This window comes from Myodes glareolus, chromosome 22 (assembly GCF_982192425.1).
Source record: "Myodes glareolus chromosome 22, mMyoGla1.1, whole genome shotgun sequence".
Taxonomy (NCBI): Eukaryota; Metazoa; Chordata; class Mammalia; order Rodentia; family Cricetidae; genus Myodes; species Myodes glareolus.
In genome coordinates, this window is record NC_142047.1 from 36,513,026 (window position 1) to 36,535,521 (window position 22,496).

Below are 22,496 nucleotides of genomic sequence, written 5' to 3' on the forward strand. Positions count from 1 at the left end.
GTGTCTCTTCACAGCAATAGAAATCCTAACTAAGATGGCTGCTTTGAAGCAGGGTTCGGGGCCATGAGATTGCAAGAGGCACCCAGAAAGCCTTGGAAGTGAAAGAAACATTGTAAGCTTGATGTGGTGGTTGCACACCATAAGCTGCTCAGACTAATTAAGTGGTCCACCTGAAAAATTTTTTTTTGTTTTGTTTTTGAGACAGGGTCTCTTGGGGCTGGAGTCTGAAATGTCCCTCGCAGTTGCATGTACGAGCACTTGCTTGCCAGCAGGTGGTGCTGTGTTGAGAAGTTCTCTAGAAGAGTGCAGCTATGGTGTACACAGGTGCCTCAGACTCCCACCATCTCAGACAGGGGCCGGGACAGGTACTGCTGCTCTGACTTCCATGCCACGATGGACCATGTGCCCCCAACCATGAGCCCCCTTTTTTCCTTTCTGGTTTCTGGTACAATGATAGAAAAAATTAACCAGCACAGTCTCTCTGGAGCTGAGACCTTGAACTAGGTATGCAGCTCAGACTGTCCTTGAATGTATCATCCACCTACTTTGTCCCCACTAATACAACAGTTACAGGTGTGTCCCGCTACACCTACCTAAGAGATTAATTTAATTGACTGTAGATTATTGCTTATCTAGGGAACATTGGGGCTCAGTGATAGAGCCTGATCTGTTCAAGTTCTTTTATTGGGCAGTAGTTAGGTGTTGGGGCACTGCTCTTGGCAGGGAATAACACAGCTCTCATGGGCCTCAGGGGTGTGGATTATAATAAACAGGTCCCCCTCATGTGCTTGCCTCTTCAACACTTGGTTTCTCTTCCTGCTTCTCCACCATGCTGTGAGGCGGCCTACTAGTGTTTCCTCATGTGAATGGTAGGAGCCACCTTGGAGTTTGGTCTCCCAAATTGTGAGCTAGAAGAAACTCTTTAAAAGTTGCAGCTTCACATTTTTATAGCAACAGAAGATGAGCAAGCAGAGTGTTACAAAAAGATTCATTTTTAGTTGTGTATGTGCATATCTGTGTGTGTGTGAGTGCTCATGGGGGCAGAGTCAAGGAATGGATCTCCTGGAGCTGGAGTCACAGGCGGTTGTGTGAGCCCACTAATTAGGGTGCTCAGAGTGGAACTGATTGCCTCTGTTGCATCTGCTTGCTGACCCTTCTCTCTAGCCCTTAATGATTAGGTCATGGGATCTTGTTTCCTCATCTGTTATGTGAGGACACAGCGAGGCGTGACTCCTCAGAACCAGAGACCACAACCTCACTGGAAGTGAGGCTGGCTGTACCATGACCAGGGCTCCTAGCCTCCAGACCAGGTAGCAATAAACTCTGTGTTAAGTCAGACAGTGAATGGTTCACATGTGGCAGCAGCTGGAATGAGCTAGGACACGGGACGTCTCGGGTCTGGTTTTGCTTCTGGACAACTAGAAGATATAAAAGCATGGATGACTAAGTGAGAGATGGGCAAGGGGTCCTGTCATTCTGAATTGGGGAATGCTCTCAAAAGGACAACCCTAGGAAAATAGAGCCAAGAAAGCCAGAAAAAGGAGTGAGAAAGTGGGAAAAAATAGAGGTGAGGAAGGGACCTGGACCAGGGAGAGTGTGGAGGAAGGCAAGCATCCTTTGGGAGCATATATGTTCACAGCTTCCTAGGTTCCTGGAAGACTTGGTAGTAAATGCCATGCAGGGTGCCCATTGTGATTGATGGCTAAAGGAGGAATGAAGAGGGGGATGAGAGACGATCTAAGTGTTGGAGCTGTCTTAGCCCTAGGTGGGCATTTGGACACATCCGATTTACCCCAGCTGCCCTCAAATCCACATCTCTGACAGAGGGCACTAGTAGTCTATGCACTTCCTGATTACAGAATCATGTCTGAAGATGTTCATAACAGCTTTGTCAAAGGTAACAAAAAAATCTAGACTTAGTGTTTGTCTTTCTCTAATTCCAGTCGTTAGGAGGTAGAGGTATAGGATGGAGTTTAAGGTCAGCTGGGACTACATAGTGAAATCCATCTTGGAAAAAAAGCTGAGAAATGGAAGTCACTCAGGTGTGCAGTTAATGATGATAACGGACTGAACCTCTGAAACTGCAAGCAAGCCACCCCAATTAAAGGGCTGCTGTGGTCATGGTGTAAACCCCAGCTAAGACAGGCACTTTCCCTCACTGTCACCTGTCCCCTCTACTAGTTTACTCTGCCATTGGCCCTTCCCACCAACCTTCTCAGTCTCTGACTCTCAGGCCCCAGTCCACACCTCCCTCTTACGGAGTCTTAGCACAGGCACAGAGGTGAAGAAGCAGAAGCCCACAGGCCACAACGTTCAGGAAACGGTTACAGTGGCACGATTACTCCCTAGGTCTGAGTCTGTGTTGCAATGGATACACCATGTTTCCCAACGGGAAGATATTTCAGACCTTGTCCACTCAGGAATTTGTACCCACAGAGGTGTAGGGAAGAAGCTTGTTGAGGGAAGGGCAAAGTGGTAGCTGCAGGAGAGATGACTGATTAGACAGAGGAGAACCAGTATTTAGCAGGTTTAGGAGGCCATATCTGTTGGGTTTGCTCACTCTTTGGTTCCCGGGAAGGCACAGCATGGCCTCTGGAGCCATTCCAGATACCAGAAACCCACCCCCAGCCTAGAGTCACCACATTTATGATCCTCAGATTTACAGATCAAGTGTTGCTTTTGTAATGGAGAGCAGAAAGCTGTGACTGAGATTCTGGATTCCCTAAGGAGGTGCGTGTTGAGGGTTCAGATGGAGAAGGGGTAGGCATTTGATTATTTGATTTAGGCGTTAGAACCTGGGGATGCCTTGAGTGTGTCCTCTGGGGTTTGGCATTGTTGTCTTTGCTTTATCATTTGATTCTACAAATTTTTAAATTTGCCTCTTGATTTCACTCAAGAAAATGTAATCATCAGTCAGTAGCATGTTGTTTATTACTACTAAACTGTATGCCTTCTCTAGTTTCTCTTACTGTGGATTTAGAATCTTATTCTATTGTGATCAAATAGATGTAAGTATTTTTCCTGTATTTCTTAAAACTTCCTGTGTGTCCCAATACATAACCTATTTTGTAGAAAATTCTCACAGGCTTCCAAGAAAGCACACTTTGTAGTGTTTAATGGGGCATTTTGTGGGTGTCTATGAACTCCACTAGGTCTGTGATATCTTTAATGTGGATGTTACTCTGTTTTTGTGTGTTTTAAAAGTGCTTCCCCTCCGTTCATATTTTACTTTATACCAAGGCTAGTGTGGTGGCAGCCCCCACTGAGAACAAGTTTGCAGTCACTTATCCACCTGACAAATATTTTTAGGCCTGGTTGGTTTCAACACCAGGACTCTTTGAACTCTCAGAGCTTATGATAAAGCTGAGATACTGAGCCATGAACAGGAGTTTCAGAATCCCAGAGAACCCTGTCAGGATTTACCAATGAGTATAGGGTCAGGAGATCTCTCTTGGCTAGGAAAGACTTCATGGATGGAACTGGATGGGTGTCTACTTTAGAAAGCCAGCAATGCTACCCCAGAATCTGGTTCCATCTCTCTAGTCTTCAAAAATATATAGTACTCAGAGCCTGGCAAGAAAGGCTTTCCTTCTCAGGGCCGTTCTGAATGTTTCCACTAACATGGTACAACCATGGCTGTGCCTGACTCCTCCCATCAGCAAGGCAGTGTCTCCCTTCAAATTGTCTGTGCTCCCAGTCCTGTCCCGGGCAGATGCTCTCTCTTTCCTCAATTTCCCGACTGAAGGAACAGCTGGCCTATGGCAGATGACTGTCCCAGCTCTCCTAAGACCAAAGACATGGAGCTAGATTCTTTGTATTATCTGAACAGTATGACGTTCTAAATCATTGGTAGCAGGAGCCCAGTACTGAGCTCAGGCAAGCGTGGGAGAATCTGGCACCAGCCCTCTGGGAGAGTATTCTTCTCTGCCCATGTTGTCCAGAATGGACAATCAATAATCTTCACTGTGACCCCAAAAGTCATGCGGCCCTGGGGTTGCTCTTCCTTGCACTGGATTTTTAAAAAGGGGGAGTTTGCCAACCTGGGAAAACTTGGCTTGTTGGGCAAACTGATCAGAAATAAGGGGATATGACATGTCAGGATCTCTATCACAAAGGATCTGGGCTCTTAGAGACAGAGAGAAAACGTTTTGGGACAATTTAGGTAGATTGAGCAGAATTCTGCACCCTTGTATAATGACATAAAAAGAGAGGGCATTTATTAGAAAGGCCAAAATGTTTAGTAACAGCAAAGAGGTAAGAATGGAAGTTATGTCTATGGACAATCAAGGGGAAGAGGGTTATCACAGGGAACAGGAGGTTTCAGAGGAGCTTTGGAAGCAGAAGGACACCCCCATAAGTGGGCGTATGCTCAGAGAGACAGGGGACAGAACCTCTATTGAATATGTATGGACCTTCTGGCACCCCCGCCCTGCTATTAGGACTCACCCCATAGACAAACATTTTCATAGATGTTTGATATGTGCCAATGTGGGAGTTTCCATGTCTACAGAACTCCTGGAAATCAAAACAAACCTCAGCAGGCACACAGTAAGCAACCTAGTTTTTCTGGACATATATCCTCCCCAACACATATGTGCCACACACCTATATGCACACACTCCCAGAATTGGGGAGATAATAGATACCAAATCCTACATCTAATACAAAATTGTGCCACTGATGACTTTGGGATGGAAATAAATGAATGAGGTTGGATGATGGGAAGGGGAAGAAAAAAAAATTGATACTGACGAATAAACAAATTATCTTAAAATAATTTGTAGGTGATATTTTATTTACAAACACAATTTGTAGAGTCACTTTTAGATGTTTACAGATTCAAAGACTGAATTGGAAACCTTTATGTGCTGTGTTTTGAAAGGGTCTATGAGTCATATTTCTATATTCAAACTTAGGCTCCAATATGATGATGTGAAGAGTTAGGCCTATTGGAGGCCTGGGTCATAGGAACTACTAAATATCCCATCACACACAAGGTGTTGTCTTTGGGTCAGAGAGCTAGTCAACACAATGCAGCACACCTGTTGGTATCTTATCCTTGGACTTCAAGGTCTCTAAAAGTATGAACTTGACGAGAGAGGGCACGCGCTTTTGACTCAGCCCACAGTATCACATGGGTTCCTTTAAAAACCCTTAACAACGTTCTCCAAAGCTGCTTCACTAAAAGAGGGTTTTGGTCTTAGAGAAAAGGATATTGAGGATGAGAGATGAGGCAAGGAAAGAAAGAAGATACCCAGTCCCAGTGGGGTGTGAAAAGAGATGGGTACTTTGGGACTCACAAATCCATATTGTTATGGGAATATTTATTGAGTGGGTCTAACCAAAGATGACCCAGCAGGATAGGACCACATACAGAGGATTCATGATAAATGTAGAAGAACAGACAAGTATAGAGGTTGTGAATGGTTTGTGACTGTTAGGATAAATCCTGGTCACTCAGTATGTTTTGGGAAACTCAAGGTGACCCCATCAGCAGCCAATGCTACACACCATTCATCACACAGGGCACTATAGCTCGTTGTGCATGTTCTGAGATTTCTTTAGCTCCTGGATTTTCTGGGGCAGAGTCTGGGTCCAGAACTGCAGCCTTCGGGCCTTCAGGGCTCGGCCCACAGCAGGCTGGATGTCCAGCTGCAGGTATTGCTCATCCTCGTCCATCATGGGCCAGTAGGGTAGACCCTCGCTGTTGGGGTTCCTGTGGGTATGCCAGCAATCACAGAAGGGTGAAGTCACTCTGATCCAAAGACTGACCCCCTGATTTGGGTCAGGCAGTAAAACAATTAGGCCAGTGGTTAATGTGGCTGTTGGGACAGGTGTCCTGATATAGGGATACAAGTGTCACCCACTGGTTTCTGCTCCATGTGGGGGAAGACTACCTCCCTCTGAGAGGTAATATCTAAAGAACAGTCCCATAGCACTATGACTCATGAGATGTCACTGTGAGATGACCAGTATCTGACACTTACAAAGTATCTGTATAAAGGTGCTATGAGGTAAAGCAGACCCTTTCATGTGATGAAATGTTCATGCGTGCTAAGGCTTCCATCCAAAAGGGAGCCCTAGAGAGGGACCCACACCTGAAAGGTTGAGGGAAGGGCATGTTCTCACCCATATCTTGCAAAGTTGGCCCAGTACTTCATCACCCTCCTGTTCAGTAGCTCTTCCTCCTCAGTGAGGTCAACTGGAGTCATTAGAAAGACAAAGGTCCAAGTATTTGCTACCTCATGCAACTGCCAACTCATGCTTCAGATTTACAATCCTAATTGTCAGCTGACTCCAAACTATTGGTTTTGCTACCTCCCTTCTTCACTATATACAGTATCCAAGATCCATGCAAACCTCTAATTGAATTCTTGACCCAATGTGCTGTCAACTTCCCCATTACAGGTTAGACTGGAATGGGTCCAGATTCTAAACCAGATATCTATATATCTGTATCATTTATATAATCTGTATCTATAGCTATATCTATACAGGTTTGTTCATGGAATGAGAGCTTATGAGTCCCTCAGAGAGTCATCTGGTACCTTATTCAGCTCAAGAAAAATAAGGAAAGACTCACGTTTCACACCCCAGAATAAGGACCCAAAGACAAAAGGAATCTCATCTCCATGGTCAGCCTTCACGTGGGGTGGCCTCACTTGCTTGAAAAAGGTGGGCTGATGTTGGAACTCATAGAAGTATACAGGGGCATGGAAACCTGGAGGTAAAGACAGATGGTGACTTAGTCGTCCCTTACCTGGAACTTTTCTGATGTATGATTGGTGACAAGAAACCTTGATGAAATGTTACCTGGAATCAAGTTAAGTGGCAGAGGGAGCTTTAGGCTAGAGCTCGAGCTGTGGAAAAGCCCTTGGTTAAACTGTGTCCGTGGCCTTCCCAGTTGAGTGGTTTTGTCAAGTCAATAAAGTACGTGACCCATTTTCTCTTCCGTACCTACATGCCACTCTATTAAACTAGACATGGGGTGACCTGGAACCACACTGCTCCACAGTGCTCACCCGTGATCCACATCTCTGAACTGCTCCCCTAATCCTTGTTACAGGTGTACTCACGTTGAAAATGTGCTACTTGGAGTGCAGGGATCACAAACATGAAGTCTCCCATCATCTCTCCGAACTGTATTTGGAAAGGTTGGAGATCCTCAGTGTCCCCCATGTACTCTTCTATTAGCAGGTCGCTGCACTCAGGAGGCAGCATCTACACCAAGGGGAGCCAGAAGAATGAGGTTAGACAGGCAACAGCCTTTGGCATGTGGAAAATGGGCCCTGGGATGAGATAGGGTATGGGCAAAAAGGTTCAAGGTCAAATTTTTGATATGGGACTCCCCTCTGTATGTTATGAATATATTTTATTACCATTGGTTAATAAAGAAGCTCTTTTGGCCTATAGCAGGACAGAGTATAGCCAGGCTGGAAGAGATATAGAAAGAGAGTAGGTAGAGTCAAGGAGACACTATGTAGCTGCCAAAAGAGACAGACATCAGAACTTTAGTGGGTAGGCTACAGTCTTGTGGCTATATACAGAATCATACAAATGGGTTAATTCAAGATGTAAGAGCTAGCTAGAAATATGCCCGAGTCATTGGCTGAACAGTGTTGTAATTAATATAGTTTGTATGTGATTATTTGGGTCAGAATAGCCAGGAAATAAAAGCACAGTCACCATCTACAAAATGGCACACCAACATGGGACAACTATACCCACATAAAAACTGAGAGAGCTTTGGAAGGAATTCTAGACACAAAAGAACAGAGCCAAGTGAAGTTTCTTGGTAGCCACATTCTTTTTCAGATAGGCTTGGTTTGCTAGTTGCAAGCAGAGGTGTGGCTCCTTTGAGAAATGACAGCTTCTTGGTTCATGCTGGTAGCATGAACTCTGGCTCTTTCGGGAGGTCCTGAACTTAAATGGGGTTTGTGAACATTGTGTTACTAGTTGCTCAATGGCAACATAGACACACTGTGTCCTTGGTGCTGGGATGGTGTGCACGGCTCACAGAGGTGGTGGACATGCCTCTGCCAATGTTGGACTGGAGTGAACAGGCAGGGCCATGATGTTGGCCCTAGCCATGTTTGCTTAGCAATAAAAAAAGCACCCTTGGTCAGAAAAGGATTACAGATATGCAATAAAGACACATTCAAACGAAAAGACCTCTAAATGGGTCAAGGTGTTGGATAAACATACATGGGTTTAAGAGGGAGAGGAAAAAATATAGATATTTATAAAAATAGTAAATGGTTAAAAAATAAAATAAAGTCTTTAAAGCCACCATAAAAGTAACATAAAAGAGTACAGACAGTCATAGATGAAAGGAGTAAAGGAAATAAGCCATGTACAGATGGGATACACAGAGTCTGGATTGTGTTTATTATTGTGTTTCCTTTGAATCTTTTGACTGCATAGAGACATTTAATTCTGGGGGCTGCTAAGTTAAAACAACATAAAGATATCTTGACTTCAAAATTTAGGTCTAAGGATATGTTGCTTTGAAAAAGAGGTTCTGCTTTCATTTCCACAAATTCCTGTGGATTCCTTCCAGGCTAAAGTGGTTTGATGGAGCAAGATCCCCTGAACGGTCTCCATGAACCCTAAAAATACTTTGCCCAACAAACAACAGGAAGCAGTTTGGAGAAAACAATGCCAAAATTCTCAAAATGATTGTTTATAAATGTTTGTTTTCATTTAAAGGGGGATATTTAAAGGGGAATACTTTGTTTTGGTATGGATCTTATCCTATTGATAAAAATTTAAGGTTGACTTTGTTACATATACACTGTATATATGTATTTCTGCTCTTGTTTATGTATTATATATTTGTGCAGCTCATTTTAAAATGTAATGTATAATTAAAAATTATAGATTAATAGATGGTCATCTGTAATAGTTAAATTGTAGTCATGTTAGTTAGGCTTCCTAGATGTTCAGTGATATATTTCAGATGGCGAGGTATTCTTCAAAGATTTCAAAGACTTATAGAATATGGCATTTAAAATATTTTGTTAACTGAGGACTTTTCATGACAGTGAGACACATCTGTTCCTGGTAGCATTATAACAATCTACTTCAAGAGGATGATGGACATTGAAGAGTTTCCTTATAGAGTTTGTTAGTCATTTGGGTCATAAATTGCTCTTGCCTGAACTGCTTGATGGTATACTATATGAACTGGCATGCAGGACCCACAGAAAAGTGACTTCAGAACTTTTCAAAAGATAGAATCGTCTTTCAGAGTTGCTTCTTCGCAGAAGAAACTACCAGACATCCTCCATGACACAAAAGAAAACAATTAATGAATTTTGCCAGTACAAGGCAGAGCAGACCTTTGAATTTCCTGCTTCATGGAAAAGTTTGCCTGTAGGCTGAAGATGGATGCCCCAACATTACAGAAAAATGTTGGGTGACTGTCCAGGCAGCAAGATGTCTCTGTCAGGTCTAGAGTTTTGAAAGTTGCTTATAATGTGCTTCTTATTTACTTAGGTAATATTATAACATTCTGGGGTCCTTGAAGAGTTGAAGACAGATAGTTATAGTTTTCCATAGTTATGATAAAAGATAAATTATAAATGAGACTTTAGACTCACAAAGATAAAATAGATGATAGTAAATTTTCTTTAATTTTTTCGGATACAAATAGACTAAATATTGTAACTGTAATTCTTGCTCTAACCTGTTTTGTTATATGTAATTTTACTATGTTAAAGTTAAACATTTCTTTCAATTTAGACAGAAAAGGGGAGATGATGTGGATTTCGCCTGTATGCTATAAATGTGTTATTACCATTGGTTAATAAAGAAACTGTTTTGGCCTATAGCAGGGACATATAGCCAGACAGGGAGAGATATAGAAAGAATAGGTGGAGTCAGGGAGACACCATGTAGCTGCCAAAGCAGACAGATGTCAAACTTTACCTGCTAAATCACAACCTTGTGGCTACACACAGAATAATAGAAGTGGGTTAATTCAAGATATAAGAACTAGCTAGAAATATGCCTGAGTCATTGGCTGAACAGTGTTGTAATTAATATAGGTTCTGTGTGATTATTCCAGTCAGAGTGGCTGGGAAACAAAAGAGCAGTCTCAACCTACAAATTTTGTAGAATATTATTTTAACTGGGAAAAGATGTACTACATTTGTTTGTGTGGTGGAATATTATTTTAACTGTGTAAAGGCATGTTGCATTTGTTTCGGCTGCCTTTGTTAAGAATGTCAAGATGTGTTACATTTGTTTATGATGTGCTTGTTTATGTAAAGATGTGCTGTTGTTTCACCTTGCCTGCCCAAGGCACCTGGTTGGTTTAATAAAAAGCTGAATGGGCAATATCTAGGCAGGAGAGGAACAGGCAGTGCTGGTGGGCAGAGAGAATAAATAGGAGGAGATATTTAGGCTAAGGGAGAAGAAGAGAAGAGATAGAAGAGAATGAGGAAAAAGAGAGGGACACGCCAAGGGATAGAAGTCAGGTAGCTGCCCACCAGACACAAGAACAGTAAAGTAAGATATACAGAAGGGAATAAAGGTTAAAATTCCCAAGGCAAAACAGGAGAAGGGAAACTGATTAAGTCATAAGAGCTAGTGAAATTAAGCATAAGATAAGAGTGAGAAGTCAACTAATAAGAGATCTTCATGTCATGATTTGGGACCTAGTTAGTGGCTTCCAAAAAAGAAAAAGCCTGTTACACTCCAAGGTGACCCCACACAGAATCACACATATATACTGACCTTTATTAATAGGGATACTGTCTGAGAAGGAGATATGAGGGACGTCTCTATACAGACAACGTCAGAGGTATCTTACCATTTGTGCTGCTGTTTCCTTCATAATAGTCTCCAGGTTCTCTTTGGTTATTTCCTTTATTTTCTGGTCATTTTCTACAGCCTGGGAGGCAAAAGACAAGTCTGATAGTCTTGGATTAAAGACGCATTGAGTTCCCACTGCTTAACATGTGAGTCTCTAGGTTCCCAGAATATTGGAAGTGAGCCTCACCACAGGGATGATCCAACCATACTCATCATTGTTGACACCAATGATGCTGGGGACAGGGTGAAAATTCCCGGAAGCCAACAACTCTTGGGGATGCCTGGGGAAGAACACTCCATCCACCACAGCAGGGATGGCCTGGAAGACCTGAGGGGCATTAAAAGTCAGTGCTGAAGGTCAGTGAAATAATATGCTGATCCGCTGAGTTACTTTCACCATTTTCTCAGTTCTCACTAGTTTCAGGGTGCACCGCTCACTCTGGAAGAGAATCTACACTTAGAACAGCCTATCTTGGTCCTAAGTTCATATTGTACACAGAACTAAAAGAACACAAAGCCATAGAGATGAGGTATTTGGTTCAGAGTCACACATCTTGTTGCCCAGGTCCTTCTAGACACACAATTCTACTTACCTTGTTAATATCCAGAACTTCTGCTTCACTTTTGCCTCTCAGACAGTGCACCAGGGCCTCTGAGTCTATGGCTTCACATCCAGATAGGCTGGCCACCGTCTATAAGGGAACAAGCAAGGAGATGAGCTTGCTCCATTCCAACTCGATGCTATTGCCCCAAAACACAACACTATAGTGTGTGTTGTGTGTGGATTGGAATAAATATGAAATTGTTCCCAAGTCCCATAGCCCATAGGTGACATAGCAAGCAATACCCATTATACCTGCATACTGGTTTTATTTTTTTTTAGGGTAGCTTTGTTCTCTCTACCCATCTCTCTGGGTTTTGTATATGAGAGAAAGAGCAAGTTTGCTATAGTTCTTATGTGAAGGTTAGAGGACAAAGTCTCATTCACTGTTCCCTGTATTTGAGACAAGGTCTCTTTGTTTTGGTGCTGCCTGCACTAACTGAGCTGTCCTGTAAACATCCAGGGATTCTCTAGTCTCTGCCTCCCCCACATGACCACAGGAACATTGGAATTATAGATACATGCTACCATCTCCAGCCTCTTGTGGATTCTGGGAATTTGAACATAGGACCTAGGTTTGCACTCCAAGCACTTTTAAAAGCCCACTGAACCATCTCCCTAGCCCTTGCACACTCAATTTTGCCAGTGGTCAATGCTGCTTAGGGGCAGCTTTGCTATCCACAGAACATACTCAGCCTGTAGAAAGCAGAGGCATGGATCCTAAACCATGAGCCTTTCAGAAACAAATGAAGAGACATCCTTTCCCTAGATTCTTGTATTCTCCACTGAGTACCATAGTGCCAGAGGACAATATTGTGGCAGTAGAAAGAGGGTTGAAGGAGTTGGGGCACTTACTTGGTGAATCACCTCAGAGGAGTTGGAGATGAGACCAGGCAACACGGCTACTCCACTCTCCATGATGGCTCTGTGGAAGAGTCCTTTGGACATGGGGGACACAACCAGTGAAGACACACTTATGCCGCCTGCTGACTCACCAAAGATGGTGACCTTGTTAGGGTTGCCTCCAAAGTAGGCAATGTTCTGTTGGACCCAGCGCAGGGCAGCCACTTGGTCCAGGTAGCCCCAGTTGCCTCTGGCGTGCTGGTCTCCAGTGCTGAGAAGTGGAAGAGACATGGATCAAAGGGCTGTCTAGGTTCTTCTCAGATGACATTGTCCACCCCAGCCCAGGCTCACCTGAAGAATCCTAGGACACCCAGACGGTACTGGATAGTGACCACCACCACATCCTCAATGGCTGCCAGCATGGACCCATCATACATGGAGGCCATTCCTATAATCAGACCACCACCATGGATCCACACCATCACCTGGAGAAGTCAAAAGAGATGCCAGGAAGCTGCTAGTCAGTCCAAGCTCTGCAGGATTACTTACTGGAATATCAACTTCTGGGCCTCTGTGCAGCTACACAAATACATGCAAATCCTCAGGACTTCAGGACCTTCGTCATAGGTGGGTTCTCTAGTAGCCCCATCAGTATATTTCTAATCCCCATCCCCATCATGTATCTCAGTTTGAATTAATGGCTCTACGTATAAAGTAATGTCATCATTACTCAGACTCTTCATAGTGGAACAAAGAGGGGTATCTCCATGGATATCTCTCTTGATGAAAAATGGAAAGGATCATCAACTCTCACCGACACAACAGGTAACCCAGAAGTAGAAGAGGGTGACTCACAATGATGAGGTCTTGAGCAGGCTAGTGATTCTGCAGGGCTCAGGTTGTAGAATGAGTCCTGGTTTTTAGTAAAGAGCTAGAGCCTTTGAAGGCTCAGGGCTCCAGTGCTCCATGTTCCATACCCAGTTTTCAACTATATAGTGTGACTGAGAAGGCCTTTTTTTGACCCAAATAGGGCAAGGCTTTTCAATAGAATCCACACTGCAACAGAGCTCATGTTGCTTTCGACCCTTCTCATCATCTTGAAAAACATGCCCTCTCCCCAAGGTGACCATGTCCGGACACTCACAGGCAGGTTAGAGCCCTCATGGGCATGAGCTGGTGTGTAGATGTTGAGATACAGGCAGTCCTCAGACATGGAGATGGGAGGCGGGTTCATTTTTAACTTCTTTAGGCTCTCTGAATTCATCTTATCAATATTTTGCAGACAACTGCCATAAAAGGGAGACAGTTATTCCAAGAGATGTATGGTGGTCAAAACCAAATGTGAGTCTGAATTTTTCCAAGGCATGTTCAGGTGCTGTTCCTCATGATGCCCTGTTAATGTATATTCCCACTCTAAAGTCCCTTCCCACCGAGATAATGACCACAAGCTTCCTGAAAGCTGAGGTGAAGCCAGATTTCTAGGGACTCCTCCAGCTAGAAAGGGCCTGAATGTTATTCTTTCTGAGTCTGGGATATAGAGACTTCTAGATGTCTCTATGGAAATGATTGGCTGCATGTGATGACATTTACTGAATTGTATAAGAATAGAAAAATGACCTGAGCATTAGCAGGCTTGCGAGCATTTTCTACCCTCTATTTCTGGTTATAGATGGAATGTGACCAGCTCCCAGAATTTTCCTGCACTGTGAATTCCCCAACTTGATAGACTGTAGTCTGAAGCCTATAATAGTAGCTTTCTTTGCTAAGTTACTTTTCTTGGTAGAGCAGCAGAAAACTAACTAAGATTGCAATATTGGAGTGTTGTAGTCCACAAGTGCTAGAGGAATCGATGGGCAATATTGTCCAAAGGGCAGTGAGAAATCCTTCACCCCAAGTACAGACCCTCAGGGAGCTTCTTTTTCCTGTTCTGTCTCCAGAGGGATTTAATTACATATCCTTGTTCCTTGATCAGTGTCGCTTGGCCCTATAGGTTGTCCTAGTGACTAAGAAGGCAGAGTTAGCAAGTGTGCATCATGCTGTCTGTACGCTTCAGGACCTGAAGTGAATTCTACTGGATTCATGGGGCTCTCTGGTTAATAAGCCTCACAACTCATTCCTAGAGATTCTTCCCATTGTGGCAGAGCACACTGGGCTTAATTTGGATCTGTGAACAATTTTATTTTTGTTCCTTTCTACAGTACCTGCATCTGACTCTCAATGGTGCCAAGCTCTGACCCAGGAGCTGGTACAGTTGTTCTACTCAGCCTTAGCACATGCATCAGAAAAATGCATGGCGGGTTCCCCACACTGGGAGAAAACTGCTATGGAGCTGAGATGGAAGAAAGACTTCAGCATGGCTCAGAGCTCAGAGCAACTGTTCACCCCAGGGCCAGACGTCCTCTGGGCCCAGAACTTACATGGCTGGATAGGAGGTCCCATCTTTCACACCACTCCATGGTTCAGGGGCTTCAGGGGGTGCAAAGCGCAGTTGCCCTACAGGTGGCTTGGCAAAGGGGATTCCCAGGAATTTGTGGACACCAACTTTGGTGTCAGTCACTCGGATGAGGCTGCCTCGGACCTGGCCTGTGTGTGTGTTTCTGATGGGGCTGGCCTCTGAGGAGTCCTGACCTGGGTGGAGAGATGGCATCAGGGTTAGTTTTGTGCAATCAGTTGCCAGCAGATGTGGGAGTGCCCATCTCACTGTTACCAGGGCACAAAAGACAGGAACCCAGGGCCTCCTAGTTCAGCTGTGGGGTGTGAGTGTGGGAACTTCGCTATCCCTCAGAGCCAGGAACCTTTCCTATTGCCTTTGAAGGGTATCAGAGCATTTCTCTGGCCAAGGAGGTTGCATAATCATAGACATTTGGCCACACAAATTCATAATCATTGCTATTTTTTTTCTGGTAGTATCTCTCTGTGTAGACCCAACTGTCCTGGAACTCACTCTGCAACCAGGTTGGCCTTGAACTCGCAGAGATGATTGTCATTCTTATCCAAAGGTCAGTAGTAGCTATAATCATAGCCATACACAAAGGGAAAAATACCTTCAGCTCATGTTTCTTGGAATTGTCTAGATCTCTCCAGAGCACCTTACACTGAATTGTCTCTTCAGTATCGCTCAGTCCAAGAGTGATCTTGGACATCTCTGGCCCTGTGGACTTTGACCAGGGGATTGGGAGGCCCAAGTTTCCCACACTTTTATATATCATTTCCATCACCTGTCCTTCCCCCACCTTTTCTCTCAGAAGTTCAGCCTTTGACATGCAGACTGTGGCAGCTCTGACTCTAATCATTTCCCATTGGCAGCTTAGTGAGCCTCACCCTGCACATGAAGAAGGAGAAGCAGGAGCCCAAAGACCACAGCATTCAGCCAGCTATGAAGTTGGTTCAGTGACATGATCAGCTCTCAGGCCTGAATCGGTGCTGCTATGTAGGACGACCACATTTGACAAACAGGAAGCAGAAACTGTGCGGCTTGCCCAGGCAGGAATTTAAATCAAAAGGAAGTAGGAGGGAACTAGGTGTGTTGGGGCAAAGTCCTCATTGTAGGAAAAATGATTAGTCAGAAATGACAGGAGCCAATGGCCTGGGGGCAGGGCAAGGTCACTGCATTAGTCTGGGTTCTCTAGAGCAGCAGGGTTTATGGAATGCATCTCTCTATATAAACATAGAGAAATGGGATTTATTAGAATAACTTAACAGGTTATGGTTCTACTAATTGAACAGTGACTGGTTATGGATAGAAAGTCCAAGAATCCAGAAGTTGCTCAGTACATGAGGTTGTATATCTCAGCTGGTCTTCAGCAGATTCTGAAATCCCGAAGAGGTAGACTCTCATGTCAGTGAAGGAATGAATTCGCTAGCAAGTTTAGAGCAAACAGGCAAAGAGCCACATCCTCTGTCTCCCAAGTCCTTATAGATGCTTCTAGCAGTTTGACTCATATCTGGATCAAATGCGTGTGTCTTCCCACCTCAAATGTCCAGAGAAGAAGTAAATTCACCCTCTTCAAACTATCATGAAACCCCTCACAAGTGTGCCCTCCATTTCTGGATTCTAGTTAATTCCAAATGTAGTCAAGCTGACAATCAAGAATAGCTATCAAAGTCATATCTGCTGTTTCTGTTCCCTCTTTGACCCCCCTGGAGAGGCACAGTATGGATTCTGAAGCTTTTCTGGGTCACCTGTCCTCACACATGGACAGAAAGCTGTAACAGGAGAGACAGAGAGTTTCTGTGAGTAGGGACACACTCAAGTTGTCACAGGAGAGACAGGCAGATGCAGGAGTTCTGAGTGTGGCCTTCATTCTCAAGACTCTTCTGTGCTTTGAAGTCTCAGTTTACTGAGCTGATTCCAGGGTCCCTGGTTCCTGCAACAATCTTAGGATCTACATGAACACCTCCCTGTTAGGTCGTAGTTGTTTGATCAAAACAGGGCATTTCTGATGCTTTTAAAGTCCCCAGCCTCCATTTACTCCACACTTGTGATGTGTCTTCTCTAGTGACCTGTTTCTGCCAAGACCAATGTCATGGTCATTTATCCATTAAATAAATATTTTTAAATATTTGCATTTATTTATTCACTATGCTCATGTCCATATGTGTATGTGTGGATTCTCCCATCCCTGGCTCATATATGAAGGTGAAGGAACAATTTGTGTAAGTCCATACTCTAATTCCACCATATGAAGCCCAAAGTGGAATTTAGGTCATCAGGATTGGAGTGAAGTTATCTTACCACCTCCTGACCAATATCATATGTAACCATGTGACAAGCATTTAATGGGGACTTTCTGGCTCTAACACTGGGGTCAGTCTGGGTGCTCAGAACCTCTCATAAACCTGAGATACAAAGCAATAAATAAAGAGTCTTAGAATCACAAAGAACCCTGACAGGATAAATTAAAGGATGCAGGATCAGGAGTCCATGCATAGCCCAGACTGGCTTCCTAGAAGAAGTGGCATGGGGGTCAGCATCAGACAACCTTTAGTGCCACCTGAGAATTGGCTTTGGCTCCAGATTATCTTAATTATTATCTAAATAATAGTCTAGAGCCCCACAGCATGGCACTGTGGGACTTCTTCCTTGGTGTCTCTGTCTGTTTTTCTGTCACATCACAGCTCAGCCCCTGCCTCCACTAATCAACAGGGTTCCTTTGATTCACTGTCACCCCTCCAATGCACTCCCGTCCTGACTGTGGTCCTAGCCTTTCTTGGCAGGTGCTGTCTCCACTCCAAGTTCCCAATCAAAGGAAGAGCTGGACCACAAGGGCTGAAAAGTCCCCAGCTCCTCCAGTCTCTATATGAAGGAACTGTATTCCTAATGGATCCTGGGCATCCCTGGGCTTTTAAATCTCACACATTTTTGTAGCTCAGCTGGAGCAATTCCTGCATGTGTTGCTACTCACTGCACCATCATCAGAGGCCCCGTGTGGATGATGGCCATGGCCATAGGAAAGATGGGAAATGAAGGAGATGCTCAGACTCTACTCTGTGGGGGAGGCAGAGAGTGAGAAGGGAGAGCAGAAAGTTAGGGACAGAGAGACAAAGAAATAGAGCATGTGACAGATAGATAGGTAGATAGGTAGAGAGGTAATTAGAGACACAACTCCATGAAAATATTTGCGACAAGATATATGTGTGTATATATATATATATATATATATATATATATATATATATATATATATATATATATCCGTTCAATATAACCAGGTTTAAGACCCATAAGTCCAAGTGTCAGCAAAGACATGGAGCCACTGACACTCTCCTAGACCACTGGAGGAGACACATGATGATGTAGTCATTATAGACGACAGTCAGGTAGTTCTTTTAAAAGGTAAACATATTTATCCGGTCTGTAGATTGGGCATGTGATTTCTCTCCTGCTTCCTTTCCAGAGAGTCATCTGCGAGTGCTTTGCTCAGATTAAACCTGGTCCTTCACTTTTAAATTTGGCTTGATTTGGCTCACTGTGTCAGTGGAGAGACTTAACATTAGAGTATGTCAACCTTTCAATCAGGACTTGTCCCAGAGTCTAGCTTGCATTTGGGAACCTGTTCCTCATGCTGGATTACCTTGTCCTGTCCTGATGCAAGGTAAAGAGCCAGGTCCTGCCTCAACTTGATGTGCTAGCCTTTGTTCAAGCCCTTGGGAGGTTTGGCCCTTTCTGAATGGAGACAGAGGAGGAGTGGAAGAGGAGGGGTAGATGGGAAACGGAGTGGGGGTGCAGTGACCAGGAGGAGAGGAGGAAGGGGAAACTGTGGTAGGTATGTAAAATAAATGAAAAAAGTTGTTTAAATAAAATAATAAAAAATAAACAATCCGAACTCACCATAAATGATACAATGGTGTATGGTAGCCCACATGTGACTCAGTTTCCATCTGGAGTCAATTCTGACTTACAGAAGTCATTTGAGTTCGAACTTGCCTGCCTGCCTGCATCCTTGAGGGCTGTGAAAAAGTTCTGATTAAACCCATAAGAAAGAGCATTTTTGCCCAGATGAAAGAAGACTTTATCCATTAAGATTTGGGCTGGTGTATGGCACACATAGTTAGAATTAGTAGCTACTTGCTGCTATCTAAATTCTTGTGTGAGCTAATGCACCCATTTGAGCTTTCTCCCAAGGACAGTGCAGGGAGGGTGTTAGCTGACTGTACTGTTCTCTCTTCTGCCTTCTGCCTTTAATCAGTCCCCCTGCTCTGATCCCTGCTGGAGGGGGCTCCGACATGGTGCTGTTTCCAAATAAAAAGGTCGGCAGGAGCTAACATTTATTGGGTACTGGTTGACGACATCTTCTAGACGATTTTTATGAGTAAAGTCACTTAATCCTGATGGCTCATAAAATGAGTTATTAATACTGTCATTTTTTGCCTAGGAAGACTGAATTACAGTGAATTTAGAAACTTCCAAGATCACAAAACTACTAAAGAGTGAGGCTGAGATTTTTATTTTATTATTATTTTTTCTAGGTGCTTATTTTTTCTAATGATAGTGGGCTGGTGGGGAGGATCTTGGAGGAATTGGGGAAGGAGAGATTATAATCAATATATTGTAAGAAAAAAATCTATTTTCAATAAAAAATAGTTGTTTGATATTAAAAATAAATAATAAAATAAAACATATCAGGAAAAAAGAATTTAATTAAAAGCAGTCAAAAATAGGTCATGCAGATGTGCATCAATCAGGGTGGGGTAATGTGCCATGTGCATACATGGGCTGACACTATTAACTAAATGACAGCACATTTGATTCTCACAGATATTGTACTTAGTAACAGGATCAGCCACAAACAATTCCTTTTCTGAGGCAGGATAACCAGGACTTTGATGTTTTTAAATTATATGCAGTTTCCAAACTGTAGTATCAGAAAGTAGTTGCCCTGGAGCAGACACCAGGCAATGAATGACAGAGAGGAACTCAGGGGAACTTTTTCCAGTAAAAGAAGGAGAGTCACATTTAAGTGCGTGTGGTTGCATAGATCATATTTCTTTTGGTAAAATTTGCCCATCTATGCAAATGTAAGATGGGTACATTTTGTTCCAAAGGAATCAGATCATATCAAAGCTTATAAGAAATAATGCAGATACTGAGATTTTAAAGGTCACTGGTGAAGTATCTTGTATGTCAGCACAAATGGGGACCTCACAGATGCATGTATACAACAGGAGACTGATGATGGCTTGAAGCCTCAGTACAAGATCAATCAGTCCTCCTGCGCTCAAGGGAAGCATTCTTCTTGGTCCAACTGCGGAGCCAAGGCTAAATGTATCATCTGTCTTCTGCTCCCTGATGTTTGGGATGGGCAATGTTAAGAATCCTCACTGCTGATAAAGGTTCTGTGGTTGGTCTTCAACAGAATGGATAGAAAAAGGAGGAATTTGACAACCTAGGAATGAACACTTGTACCCCAGTGGAGCAAGTTGGTCATAGGTAGAAATCTATGGGAATATCACGGTCTAGAGATGAAGGAAACAGCCTCTTAATGACAGAGGGAAAATACTTTGAGAGAACCCGGGGCAAATTGAATACAATTTGTTACCTTTGTAAAATGGAATAATGTATAAGAGAGTTTAGGGACAAGAATAAGTAAGAATGAAAATGAAACCACAAGAGAGGAAATAGTAGCAGGGCCACAAGGATTTAGGAAGTCTTGTGGGCAGGTTGTCCCTTCACACATGCGCAGGCTCAGGGACAAGGGACAGGCATCGCTTCTGCTGAACATTTCTGAACCTTTTGATACTACTTACATCTCTAATATTTATGTTCTTATATAATTATAATTATATTTAAAGATTCAGAGTTGTGACCCACAAATAAAAAAGCACATTGTATTTTTTGGGTCTGGGTTACTTCACTCAGTATATTTTCTTGTTCCATCCATTTATCTGCACATGATCTAATATCTTATTAATATTGCACATATAATAATAATATCCAATAAGTCCATGCTTCAGCTTCTGTAGTGCTGGGGTTTACAGGAATGTGCCATACCACAACTGAAGGAAAAATTGAATTAAATATGTAGGAAGAAGGTGGAGGTAGACAGAGTCAGAGGAAGAAATGGAAGCAGAGTTGGAGTGGAGAAAGACTGAGATAGAGAGAAACAAAGAGGAAGATGGAGGCAGAGGCTAAAAGTCTCAGGAAGCTGGGAATGTTGGCAAACTAGTAATCCTAGCAATCGAGAAGCAGAGGTCAGTGAATCTTGAGTTTAATTGTAGAGAGCTGCGTAGTGCCGTGCCTTAAAGATGGCGCTGGTTTCTGCCTTCCACCTCCCCAATGGTGAGTAAGCAACTCTTGGTCGTAAACAACTCCATATATGGCTAAGGCTAAGGATCTGGCTTGCTTCCGCATTTCTGGACCTATCTGCATTTCCCACATGGCATGCTGGAATTGGCTACCCAAAGGCTATTTAAGCTGTGGGCTGGCTTTCCCCTGGGTTGGAAGATTGTTTAAGGTTCCTGAATAAATGGCAGAAAGAAGAATCAAGTGTTGTGTCTTCCTTACTGGTCGAGGCGTACGTGACATTTAATGACAACCTGGAATGCACAGCAAGGCCCCATGTCCCGCCCAAAGAAAGAAAACAGCAAAATAACGGCAGCGATAATAAAGGTAAAGCCAAAGGCCCAGAAAAATATCTACAATGAGACATAAATGCACATCCGTTCAATGCATCCATATTGATGATCCCCAAGTCCTGGTGCAGATGAGGATGTTCTGCAACTGGAACCTCACACACACAGTCTGAAGGGGCTGAAATATGATGCAGTCATTTTGGAAGATAATTTGCCACAATCTTTCTGGGATCAGTTCTTTTTTTCTATCATGTGGGTCCCGGGAATCGAACTCAGGTCATCAAGTTTGATAACAAGTGCCTTTACCCTCACTGAGTCATCCAATTAGCCTGCATAACCTTTCAAAGTTAAACATGGTCATATCTATGTTTTCACCCAAAAGAGTTGTGAGCCTGTGGCTATGTTTGAAATTGCTAAGAAAAGCCTGGTGATGCTTGCCTGCAATCCCACACTCCAGATGCTGAGGTTGGAGAATGATGAATGTGACCCCAGCCTGGGCTATGTAATGAGAGCCTTGTCTCAAAAAACATTGCCTCTCCAAACCAAGGAAGAGTCTTAATGTGGGAGTGACTCAGATGTGCAGCTGCGGAGAGTATAAAGGAACTGAGGATTATATACATGGATTAGAACTCTGCAATGACAGAAGGGAGCTTTGATTATCTCAAGAACATCATGCTGGATGGCAGCTGATCATCAGTGATGCCTCTTATAGGATAGGACAGGAAGAGTAACAGTGTTCCCAAACCACATCCAGGTGCAAACTACAGCAACAGGGGGCGTGTTCATCTTGGGATGAACAGAAGGTATCTATGAACTCAGTCACTGTGTGCCGAGCTTAACACTCTGTGCCCCGGTGTCCAGGACAGACAGCATAGGGGTCTTCACTTTCATCCAAAGGTACTGTGAATAAAGAGGGACTATATCCTGGAAAAATAGATGCCCAAGGAAGGCAAACTGGCCAGAGGTAGAGGGAAGAGAAGTTAAAAAATCAATAGGACAGTAGGGCACACCCTCTCAAAGAGACATGATTTTGGGGAAAGAAAAGGCACAGTTTGGCATCATTGTAAATGGTATGTTATCCAAGAGACCTGGAGTTGCTGGCATTGGAAAATTTAAGGAAAACAATAACATAGGAATGAAATTAATCACACGAACTATTAAG

General features: G+C 43.4%; 1 protein-coding gene across 2 annotated transcripts; it reads right to left on the reverse strand.

Annotated features, from left to right (window-relative positions):
• Positions 1–4,763: 4,763 nt before the first annotated feature.
• LOC125402426 (acylcarnitine hydrolase-like) lies at positions 4,764–15,747 on the reverse strand. 2 transcript variants are annotated; one of them, XM_048437182.3, is made up of 12 exons: positions 15,584–15,747; positions 14,680–14,890; positions 13,407–13,548; positions 12,614–12,747; positions 12,275–12,533; positions 11,412–11,510; positions 11,006–11,146; positions 10,817–10,897; positions 7,077–7,221; positions 6,584–6,721; positions 6,130–6,202; positions 4,764–5,716 (listed from the first exon to the last, which is right to left on the reverse strand). In XM_048437182.3, exons 1-12 carry the CDS (start codon positions 15,657–15,659, stop codon positions 5,530–5,532), a joined length of 1,686 nt encoding a protein of 561 aa, XP_048293139.3. In that variant the 5' UTR covers positions 15,660–15,747; the 3' UTR covers positions 4,764–5,529. The 2 variants fall into 2 exon arrangements, with proteins under 2 accessions (XP_048293139.3, XP_048293141.3); XM_048437184.3 differs by lacking the exons at positions 13,407–13,548; positions 15,584–15,747 and having other exon boundaries at positions 14,680–14,869.
• Between the last annotated feature and the right edge of the window lie 6,749 nt (positions 15,748–22,496).